The following is a 12,262-nucleotide window of genomic DNA, read 5'->3' as shown; positions in this document are numbered from 1 at the left end:
TGGAAAAGTATCACACGCGCGATGGGTTGTTTTCCGGGCTTTTCTGACGCATTTTGACTACTTTAAAAGGGAAATTTGATACTTTTTCAAGGGTTATGCAACTTTACATAAAAAGTGACAATTTACAACACCAAAAGGCATATTTGAAGAGCATTTGAAGTCATTGGATGTCAATTTTTCAAGAAAATTCTAATGCAAACCTCTTATTAATATTTGGCATTGTAATTTCAATTAAGAGTATCTAATTCTCTCTAGGTTAGATTATGTTTGATGAACCTATTTTGATGTTGTTGGTACATATGTTTTATTTGATATTGCACGAGTAATTTAATCTATAATTCTATTCAATTGCACCTTGTTCTTAACGTTTTTTATGTGAGATACTATTTTAATCTGATACTGGATATAGTTAATATTGACCATTAGTCTATGTGTTGGACCTAGGACAATGGTTGCGCTTACGCTGGTTGAATAGGGATAGGAGATCCTGAGTAGTGGCTTAGGAATTAACATTATGTTGTATTGTCTAATTATGCTTACGCTGGTGGACTAGGGATTAAAAAACTTCGAGTAGTGATTAGTGAGCTATATTGCAAGGGATTGATTATAGCGATTTTATTAATTCGTCGTGGGATTATAGTGACAATACCATTCATGTGGTGCATCGAACATCAACAATAGAGAAATATGAGATTCTATAAACAACATGACCGCTTTAGTGAATTTGTTAGAACACTTTATTTTATTTTCGCATTCAAAACTCGAAACTCCACATAATTTAGTATTTTCTGTGCATTACACAATATTATCTTGTTAAATAGTATTCCCTATGGATTTGATCTTTTTTATTACTATGACATTATCAATACATTTGTCAAGAAATCATCAATGACCATCAAAATTATTATGAAGATTGTGTTCAGCAATTTCTCCCGCTTGTAAGACATCAATAAAGTGGAAATACGCTTCATCAAGTCTTGAAATTTTTCTCCACCGTCTAATTCCTCGTAAAATCAATCTCTAACTAAGCTAACTGCCTTAAAATAACTCCATCTACCAGGATATTAGCTTTTTACCATTGTTTCATTCTCCTTATAAAAGATGATTTATCATGCACAATTGAGGGAAGTTAACGAAGAAGTAGCCTTCAACCTTGTTCGAAATACTCGGACGATGAAGATTCAAAGAAGATTGTTTTGAGTTGCAGGGTCGAAAACAAAGAAGATGATGGTTAAAAAATTAGGTTTTGAGGCATCAGAATAGTGTCTCTTAATAATTAAATTTAATTAATTTGCATTATTTTCCAACAAAGTATTAATATAATTTCACATGCTTTTAATTTTAATTGTAAAATAGCAAAATAATACGGCATATCAATGTCACTATAGTTTTTATTCACAAGACGTTTAAAATATAGAACGAGAACTATATTATAAACCATTTTCATGACTCAGTCTATACTCTTTTTTAAGGAGACTCTAAATTAAGTCCAAATTCAATTAACACATTCATATAATTTATTTATCTAAGGTTTTATTTAGCCATTTTGGCTTTATAAAAAGTTGAAGAGAACTAATTTGTCATAAGTTGCTACACTCGATTCATGCCAGTAAATGTAGAAACTTATTTCTTAACATACAAGTAACCTAGTAGCAACTTGATATAAATAAGGAACCCAAAAGCAACACAAATGTCAAAGTAATGAAAATGCTGCAAATAAAGTGCACTTTAACATCAACAATTTCAGACCAAAACCAGTATTCACCAACAATTTCAGACCAAAACCAGTATTCACCAGCTTAAAATAAGGCCAAATTATCTTGCTAAATAAAAAATATGATTCTTTCACTATGAAATGTGTTAAGAAAAATACAAAATCAAGGTGCTTCTGTGCAATTGGACAGAAGCTACACTTTGAAGAGTTTGTTAACCCTGCAGAAGCAGACATGCTCTAAGGTTGTTACCAAAGAATGGCATGCAAATATATTATTAACCACAGCTTTGTACATTTTCATACTTCTTCACAAAAAGATTAAAATCTGAGGATCCGCACTAGTCAGCATGTTTAGGCATGGTAAGTAAAGTCGAGAAGAAGTTCCGAATGTCCGGCTTAATGCAACGGATAAAGTGACAATACCTGCATATTAAGATTGAGAACAAAAAATATGATCAATGCAATGTACTTAAAGAAAACTACATTTCAAGCTGTAAAGAATGTAAACATACCATGGTTTGGAGCTCAATTTATCAAATTGCTCCAAGATAAATAGTATGCATGAATATTTTAACGATGTAGCATTATAAGTGTCTGACATCATATACATTAGTGAAACATTTTCCACAGAAATATCCTGCAAGAATAATTTAACAATATTAAAATAAACCATTAAAAATTCAACAAAAATAAATGAAATAAAAGCAACTGTGAAACTCAATTCTTGGCCTACCTCAGAAATAACAGATTCACAAATACGCTTAAGACCATCGAGAAGATATTGATCTGCAGCTTTAAGGAGGTCCGGGGCAACATCCAAATCAACATCGACTGTTCCAGTGTATATAAATCTAGAGTTCCAACAGAAAATTAGTTCATAAACAGAGTCTATTATAAAAACATCAATATATAAGAAAAGGGGAAGAACCAACATACCTCATCATCAACTCAAAGACATTCCATTTAATATTTGGAATCTCTATATCCTTGGCTTCCTTTTCCTGCATTGCACATTGTAAGACATTATGAAGGATATTTACACTTCAACTCCACATATCCATTAATCCTAATTCAATTGCAAAGTGATTATATGGCTTTCAAAATTTTCAAAATGCTTGTGGAGCTAGGTAATTAATATTTGCAAAAGAATAATAGTTGCTACTTACAGGTAATGAATTAAAAGAAGACTTGAAACTAATTTGGATGATTAGGTAATACTTACCCTGTAACCCCCATCAAACATTATGCGAAATATATCAGATGAAACTAAACAGACTCTATGAGCATGAAAGAGTTTGCCTGGAGAAAGGAGAATGGAGTAAATTAGTACATATAATCAATATGCATACATGTGAAAAATTAATAGAAAACAACAACAAAAATCAGCAACAGCTTGTTTACCTTCAACTATGAATGTGACATCAGAAAGTAGTGGATTGTTTACATATTGCTCACCCAAGTAAACCTACATACAACACAAACAAAATTTTCATTTTCCATTCTCAGGATCATCACCATAATATACACAGTAGAATATGAACAAAATAACTCAATTTCAAAGGCAATAAGTTCAAACTGCAGTTGAATTATGCAACTGTGATAATACAGAAATATGCTTCAGCAAGTGCAGAGGGAAAAAAAACAAAATAAACGTGATGAGCCCAATGAAGCATAAAATGCAAAATACCTGGGAAGTTGGTGATGTAGGCGCAAGATCAACAATAGAGGCACCAATTCCTTTGGTAGCCATTGTGTGAAGCGCTGCAGAGGCTTCACGCTTCTGCTTTTTTATTGTAGATTCAAGGAGATCCAACAGCAATTCTAATCCTGAAGATTTAGCAGCATATTGATTGAAAATACTTTCTAAGTAGTGCCAGAGAAAGGGGACAAAAGTATATATTAAAGTTTGTTACCATTATTGTCAATGAAAATAGTTTTACGATCATCAGCGGAACATAAATGTGCAAGAGCAAGAGCTACACGTTTTTGAACAACCTTTTCCCCAGAGCGCATAAGATATAACATTTGCTTCAGTACCTGCAAAAGAGTAATTAATACAACAATCAAAATCAATGTAAACAACAGTAAAAGGAATGTTTGAATTGATTGTGATTATCTTATGACTAAACAAATAAATCATTGGTCATAGTAACTGATAACTTGGGAGAAAACTTACTCGGCCTTGCATCTTCTCCTCCAATCTTTTTAACATTTTTGCTACACACTCTTGAGTAGGCTGCAAGTCAAACAAAAACCATAACAAAACTAAACTTTTAATAAACTAGTAAGAGATTTTAATGGTGATCCTGATAAACAGGACAAAATTATCATTGGCAAAGAGTAAATGAACGTACAAGAACACTGAAATGTCCATCCTGCAGTTTTTGTAAACCATCCGCTTTAATAATAAGAGGAACATTGTCCTGTCAAACAAAGCTGTTATGTCAGAGGCAGCACACCACAAGCATCAATGATTAATTAAGGGCCATGTACAATGCCGACAAAGTAAAGAACAAGGAAATTAACTTCACCTCATTATCAGCAAGAGCATAGAGAGCAAAAGCTGCATTGTGTTGGACAGAAGGGTTCTTTGTGGCAAGAAGATTGAGGAGAGGCTCTATACCTCCGTTGTAAGCAATGCCAGCTTGATTGTGTGAGTCCTAACATGGATTATATAAACAGTTAGAGTTGATCTCAGGAACCCAATTCCCACATACTGCTAAGTATCAGTTGCTAGTGATAATCACCTGTGCCAACCTCCCAAGTGCAAAAGTTGACATTTCCCTGAGTTGTAAATCTGAAGACTTGAGCATTTTGATTAAAGGTTTTATAGCACCTCTTTGGGCAATGTGAATCTGCATGAACGAAGGATGGGGATCAGTAAGAGAATTTTACATGTGACCGGGCTATTGCATTGTAAGTTTGCAAAACACAACTTAATCAACCTTGCAATCTGAATCCGTTGTGGCAAATTGACCAATTAAAAGAGCTGCTTCTCTTTGGCTCTCCAAACAGGGGGAACTATCAATGAAAACATAGATTTGTCAAAATGGAAGCAATAGCTTACTAGCACAGACAACTACAATGTTTGACAAATACATCACATTCTCCTAATCCTATGGATAGCTTAAAGAAAATAAAAGACAAGATGTGTCACCTTAGTAGGCAAATAACTGGTTGTAAAGCCCCTTCTAGAAGAACCTCTCTCTTAATTTCTGGTGAAGAGTGGACAAGATTTCCAATCACACCAACCTACAAAATTAATTTCATTCAGCTTGTTCTTGTAGCTTAGAAAACTGTAAGAACCAGAGTTTAATGTAAAAGAGTATATGAAATCATTTGTCTCTTACTGCCTCATAATGCATTGCAGGATCCTCTGATCCAAGCATTAGTACAAGAGTGGGCAACGCATCACATTCAACAATCTGCAATTTGACTCTTGTAAGCAACTATAACAAGAGAATCCACCATATTAAAGTTGTTGTGCCAAATTAACTACCTGGTCTTTATTCTCAGCATTTTGAAATGCAAGAGTTCTCAGGGCCCCTGCAGCAGCTCTCTGTACCTTTGTATCAGTGGACTCAAGCAAATCAACAAGAGGAGGAATGCCACCTTCCAACCTGAACATAGCATCAATTAGAGAGCATGGACTATAATATAACTAAGGCAGTGTTGTCAATTGCAGATAACAGATTGCTAACATTCCGCAATGTATTTAAATCCAAAACAAAACTCAATATGGATTTGGCCCAACACAAAAATTGTTAGCACCTAATAAGATTCAAACTCAAGACGTTGGGAGGACTACAATCTCAAGACCCAAACCCTCGCCAACAGGCCCACCATTGGGGTTTAAATAGCAATGTAACACAAACACCTCTAGAAAAAGGCATGACTACGTTTGTGTTAGTATCAAACACTTGCACCAAACACTAATAATTACATTTAATTTATTCATCTTTTCAAATTATTAATGGTGTCTCTATGTAAGTGTCGGGTCACATTCGAGGTGTCTGTGTTTCATAGTTAAATGGTGTATAGCAGCTAATAGACAACATTTTGCAGTAAATAGTGTATCACAGAACAACGGTGGTATCCAAATTATTAAACAACATTCTAAAGTATTGGAATTTGGAAGATGAAAAAAACCTGACAAGGGTCTTGATATTGATATTTTCATGAGCAAGATTGGTTATTGCATCAGCTACTCTCCCAAGAAGAAGAGAAAAAAGTGATTGAGAAACACCAAGGGCTTTAGGTCTCATCAACAATTCCACAAGACAAGGCAAGGCTCCAGCATCAACAATGAGTTGTTGATACTCCGGCTATTTGAACATAAAAATCAGCATAAGTATAGCAAGAGTTATTACACTTCATAATGTAACAAATTTTTAGACATACCTAAAAACTAAAAAAAAACTAAAAAATTGTTTAAATTGATTTCTACATCGTAAACCATAATCAAAATTATTTCAGAGTACAGTGAAATTACCTTGGGAGCGATAAGACCGAGGATGTATACACACTCTTTTTCAACATCGCAAGTATCAGCATCGAAATCACCTCCATTAGACACCATACGCAAAACCTTCACTAGAGCAGGAACAACACCACAAACTACCATAGAATCCACCATATCATCTGCTAAAGCAAAATTGATCACAACAAATCAAAGAAAAAACGTTCAAAAATCAATAATAATAACAAAAAATTTAAAACAAGATAAAGAAATGGAATTGCAAACAAACATACCATCTTTGGCGTATTCCGAAAGAAAAACAAGAGCATTTTGAGCAGAACCGATATCCGGATCGGACGATGAAAAAACCGAGTTTAACAGATCTATGCGGTTAGTAATATCGTCGGCGATAGTTAGACGGCGAGAGTTTTCGTGAAGAACTTCATCGGTTGATTCGTCATCATCGGTGAAATCGAATTTCCTCTTCAAAGTTTCCTTGCGGTCCATTAGATTAAAGGTTATGGTTTTTCTGAGAATCAAAATGGTGTTGAAGTTCAATTTGAAATGCGTAAGAGATTGAAATTCGATTTTGAAAGTGAAAAGACTCTTCCTCTTATCGAGATTTTGAGGCAAAAAGATTTTCATCCATTTGGCGCAAAAAATAAAATTGAAGCAATTGGAATAGCGGTAACGTTTGGCGCTGAATATTTTGAAACGAAAATAATTTTGATATGTGTGTTTAGCGCTCTTTTTCTTTCCCATATTTCACGAATTTTTTTTTAAAATAAGTATGTTTTTCAAAAAAAATACGAAAATAACTAACTTTTCAAAAAAATAACCAAAATAATCAATTTTTTCAAATCTTCTTATTTCTTATTGTCACTTATAAAAAGGCGCGCATGCGTTAGAGTAGTAAATTTATTTTTAAGAAATGTAGTATCTTGACTAAATTGAAAAGTATTATAATCTGGATTTCTTAACCAAAAGAGGTTCTTACGAACCAGACTCTAAATTTATAAACGCGTCCGAAAATAGTTTTAAAATCTTTTTTCTTCTTTCGCTATTTTTGAAATAGTTAAAAACAATTAAGTTTAAAAAGACGTTGGACGGCTTTCGATTTTACCCAACGGAATTGAAGTGCGGGAAAACTTAATTTTAAAGTTAAAATAGCCCTTAAGTGTTTCTACGAACAATTGTACGGATTACTGGTTCAATTACGATCCTTACATTCTAACCTTATAAATTTAGTTAGACATGATAAAGTAAAAGTGCATAAAAGTAAATAAAAGTAGTGCGAGTGCGGAAAATAAATAATTTAATGCGAGTGCGAGGAAATAAATAATTTAAAGCGAGTGCGAGGAAATAAATAAAAGTAAGGCGAGTGCGGGAAATAAATAAAGTAAGGCGAGTGCGGGAAATAAATAAAGTAAAGTGAGTGCGGAAAATAAATAAAGTAAAGCGAGTGCGGAAAGTAAATAAGATAAAGACAAGTAATAAAAACCTGCTCCAATCGGAGGGTTGAATAAATTGCAATGCGGAAATGAAAATGGCGGCAGGATTAACTTCCTTCCAAAGTGCTCCAAACTCGATTACAGACTCTATCACAGACTCGATTACACGATTGTGGTAACACTCCAATGCGAAGCGATTACCACTTTATAAAACTGAATATATGCCTAAGTGAAACAAAGTTGTTTCTGAGTTTGTCTCTGCTTTAAGTTTGGATGATTGTAAAAGTGAATTCGAGTTTCTATTTATAAGCAAGTAAAAAGATGGAAATGACTTGGATGCCCTTCAACTTGAAAATGGAGGGAAACTGTTTTCCTCTTGTGGCGCCCGCCACAAGGCCATGGCGCCCGTCACAAGGCCAAAGTGAGGCGCCTTAGTGGATGAAGTGGAGAACGTGGGAGTTGAGGGAAGTTGAGCTTGGACACGTCATGGCATGGTCTGTGGCGCCCGCCATGGGGTAGGCCACAAGAACAAAATGCTGAATTTTAGGGTGTTTGGCTCTTTTTCGCTCCTTTTCTCGATCGGGGCTCCGATTAAAGTAAAAACCTAAAAATAAAGGAAAACATAACAATAAAACAACTAGAATGCATGTGAAATCGGAGTCGAAAATACGGTAAATTTTAGTGTTATCAGTAGTTAGCATGAGGCAAGCAGTTTCATTGGCATCATCGACATGCTTCTTATAAGCATCTTTTTCTGCCTTAGATGCAGAACTAGGAGGTTCCTCTTCAGGAACAAGTTTCTCCAAGACATACAGCTTTCTATCATGTTTGAGGACAATCCTCAGATTTCGGTGTCAATCCAGAAAATTTGTCCCAGACAATTTTTCCTTATCAAGGATTAATCGTAAAATGTTGTTAGAGGTGTTTGTTGTCATGGTAATATACATGAAAAATAATGAAAATATAAATATTAGTAAAATAACATATTCAATTAGGCTTTTAATTAAATATGCCCCCACTATTTTACTCAAAACAAATAACATTCACCATTTGATTCGAAAAATCCCGTTGGAAGATTTTCTAGTGGGTCGAGATCCACATTTCACTTTGTTTTAAGTCCACGTATGAGGATTACACAAAACTAGGTTATTTAGGTAGGAACTCCTTTCAATTGTATCTAGTACAACTCTCGAATATTTTAGTTGAGTGAATAACTCCTTATTCCAATTCATCACATGGATCAATTCCAACTCTTGTTTCTAAACGTATATAATCTTATTATAATTTGTTTAGTTAAGTTTGACCCATTATAATTTGTTTAGTTAAGTTTGACCCATTGTTTTATAGAACATGCACCTCGCGTAGGCGAAACCTACATTATTCGATACTAGTCTTGATGAGTGCTAAAACTTGGAAAGCATAAATTTAATATTTAATTTGAGGGAATTTGCAATTATTGTGATCTCACCGACTTATTTATCATATAAATCGTCTCTCACATGCATCAACATACATTCACATGCATCAACATACATACAAAATGAAACAGTTATGGCCCCTAGCGCAATTGTTCTCCCAAGTCAATGAGAGAACCTAAGCTAACCTAGTAACGATCTAAGCTTCTCCAAGGAAGATCTTCAAGGTTGTCCTCCTTTGATATTGTATTCTTCTCTTTCTTCATAACATTACATTACATAAAAGAAACTCGTTTTACATACGAGGGAGTGAGATGAGAAAAGAAGTTACATTTAGAGATTAAAAGAGAGGCACGACACGCAGGTCGTATTTTAAAATCCCAAAACAAAATAAAGGAAAACTAAGGCCATAATCGATCACCACAAGACAATAATAATAAACATATTATTATTATTAATTTAAATTCTGTTAATTAAATAAACCAAATTAAATTTCAGCGATTGATCACACTACGCAGAGTTAGCCGGGGGTTCCGCTGCCCAGTCAGTGGACGGTGGTTCCGATGCAAAATTTTAATGAACAAATCATTTGAAATCGACGTCGATTTTCGCATCAACACTTGATACTTTAAAGCACAACTCTTGTGCAGTCACAACCCTAATTGCATAACTCTTTGACAGCACAATTCTTGTACCGTGATGAATCATAATGCACCAATTTCATACCGTCAAACACACCTCGATTGTTAATTCAGTATGATTGATCAACACGCCATTGCTTCACCATACTTTCATAGGATTCCGAAGCAAATGACCATTGATCGCTCAAAGGAAAACAACCATTAAGTGTTTGAATGAACGAAACAGAAACAGTATATCATATATATCGTATTTTTCATAAGAATTACTTATATCATATATATAATCGATCTCAATTGTGTAACCTATGAATGATCGATGTATTGCTGCTTCACCATACTAACATCGGATTCCGAAGCATAGTCAACATCAATCATCCAAATCATACACACATGATGCCAAATTTAATTACTCGTTTATTATTTAATTCATTCTGTCTTTTAATCGTATTAACATAGAAAATAAAGAAAACAAACAGCTATCAGATGCATGGTTTCGTAAGTGGCTCTAATACCACTGAGAGGAGAATAGCGATAAAAAATGCAGCGGAAATTAAAAAAATTCTCCTTTAGTGATCCTTATGAATGAGGATGATCAGTGATAGAAATCATTACCTCTTGTGGCGATTGAAACCTTTGATGCAGATCTAAGGAGTGATCACGAATGTTGAATGGTGACAATGCCTTTACTCAGTCCACATGAACGGATTCTTTCAATCTTAATGCTAGCTGCTACGAATGAAGGTTTTGAGTGTGTGTGAGAGAGAGAGAGAGAGAGAGAGAGAGAGAGAGAGAGAGAGAGAGAGAAACGAAATCTTCATCTTAGCTAATGCTTTTGCACAAGGGTTCTATTTATAAAACCACTTGTGTGGGATGTAAGCTAAAAAACCCACTTAAGCGTATGTGGCCCATATCTTATGATATACCAAAATCACTTAAGCGCGTGGTACCTTACCATATTTTGTATTCTACTTAAGTGCATTGTACCTTACGATATTCTACAATTCACTTAAGTGAACTGTACCTTACGGTGTTCCTTATTTACTCATCTCTTATCAATCCGTCCTTTTGTGTATGACCCTATAGGTTTTCGCGGCATTGGCAATTATATTAAATCACGTATTTAACATAATAAATAGTGAGTTGTATCTAGCAACACATCACTGCTATCCAAGATACAAAAATGTCATGTGATCTGACAAATCCTTTTGTGACAATACTTGTGTGTATAATTACCCTTTTGCCCTTATGTCTATATTGAACACAAGGCATAAATCGTGCCATCCTTGTCCATTTCAATATTGGGCCCTTAGACATTTATCCTGTTACGCAGGATGGGCAAATTCCATCTAGGTCACTCATGTCCCTCAGCATGCTTCGTGGAGTACCCATCAACTATATCTATGGTCATCTAATTACGGACAATGTTTGATCAGCAATAAAACACTCGACTCTACATCTAGGGTCCATAGTGGTTTCAGGTCGAAGGGTGGTATACACCACTATCACCATGAGAAAAACTTATGACACTTTGCATAACATTCTATATAATATTCTTATAGCGGGTCAATCCAGTATAAATATTACTCCTAATATTCATACATATGTTTAAGACTTGATAACTCCTTATCCATGATCCATGAGATGTGATCATCAGTCTATATACATAATAGTCTTAATGCTTTAATGTTATCCCACTTTATAACAAAGCTTGACTATGAATACTTTAAGAATAGTATCCTTATGTTTAATGGGATCTCATGATTAAGTCACACTTGATATATTAAACGGACTAGCTATTCTAGGGACTTTATTAAACAAACATAATAAAGAAAAAGCCTTTTATTATTAAGAAATAATTCGATACAAGTACCAAAAGTATTGTCCTCTAGGGCTTACACCAACAGCCAAGACAACCATCACGGTGTTTTCCCAAAGCGTCACAAAAACTCTCAATGAAGCATAGGAAAGATACAAGTCCATACTAATATGATGTCAAAATCATGGTTTTGACAAACTCGTGCATATACACATATTTTGGAATGAACTTCAAAAATAACCAAAGTTGTTGCTAGATGTTATTGTTAAAGGTTGTACGATGCCCAAAATTATGGTTGATGCAACAACAGTAATTGAGCGAATGACGCTTAGTGATCATCTAGGACAACACAACATAAACCCCTCATAAAGGAATAATGGTCTCATAAAACTAAATACCAATGATTCCATTATTGCTAAAAATAAGTTGTTAACTCAAATGGTGGATGAACTAACCAAACAAATATCAAAGCTACCACAACAACTAAATTAAAAGCACGAAGTACCTTAACAAAGGTGGACTTTATTCTGTGAACTTTGCAATGGAGATCATCCAAATAGATTTTCCCCTACTTGTGGGGAAATAAATTATTTAGGAAATCAAAAGCCTGGGTAATATTACAATAACTTCCCACGGAACAAATTTTTTAATCAAGGATGGAAATTTGAGGTTGGTTCATTCAATAGACAACCCTTTAAGAAATATTCACGAAGCACCTCCACAACAAGAAAAAATAACAAAGCTGAAGGATACACTTACTCAATTC

At 34.4% G+C, this 12,262-nt stretch overlaps 1 protein-coding gene across 2 annotated transcripts; it reads right to left on the bottom strand.

Moving 5' to 3' along the window:
- Positions 1-1,513: 1,513 nt before the first annotated feature.
- Positions 1,514-6,857, bottom strand: LOC127126152 (ARM REPEAT PROTEIN INTERACTING WITH ABF2). 2 transcript variants are annotated; one of them, XM_051055027.1, is made up of 19 exons: positions 6,467-6,857; positions 6,207-6,355; positions 5,864-6,039; positions 5,214-5,334; positions 5,065-5,139; positions 4,872-4,966; positions 4,660-4,735; positions 4,462-4,569; positions 4,246-4,374; positions 4,069-4,137; positions 3,891-3,950; positions 3,628-3,751; positions 3,402-3,541; positions 3,116-3,179; positions 2,937-3,013; positions 2,651-2,715; positions 2,448-2,565; positions 2,227-2,351; positions 1,514-2,137 (listed from the first exon to the last, which is right to left on the bottom strand). In XM_051055027.1, exons 1-19 carry the CDS (start codon positions 6,816-6,818, stop codon positions 2,053-2,055), a joined length of 2,208 nt encoding a protein of 735 aa, XP_050910984.1. In that variant the 5' UTR covers positions 6,819-6,857; the 3' UTR covers positions 1,514-2,052. The 2 variants fall into 2 exon arrangements, with proteins under 2 accessions (XP_050910984.1, XP_050910983.1); XM_051055026.1 differs by having other exon boundaries at positions 6,207-6,358; positions 6,467-6,846.
- Between the last annotated feature and the right edge of the window lie 5,405 nt (positions 6,858-12,262).

The sequence above is a fragment of the Lathyrus oleraceus genome, chromosome 3 (genome assembly GCF_024323335.1).
Source record: "Lathyrus oleraceus cultivar Zhongwan6 chromosome 3, CAAS_Psat_ZW6_1.0, whole genome shotgun sequence".
NCBI lineage: Eukaryota > Viridiplantae > Streptophyta > Magnoliopsida > Fabales > Fabaceae > Lathyrus > Lathyrus oleraceus.
Note: the sequence above shows the minus strand (reverse complement) of the source record. Positions and strands in the feature narration are given on the sequence as shown.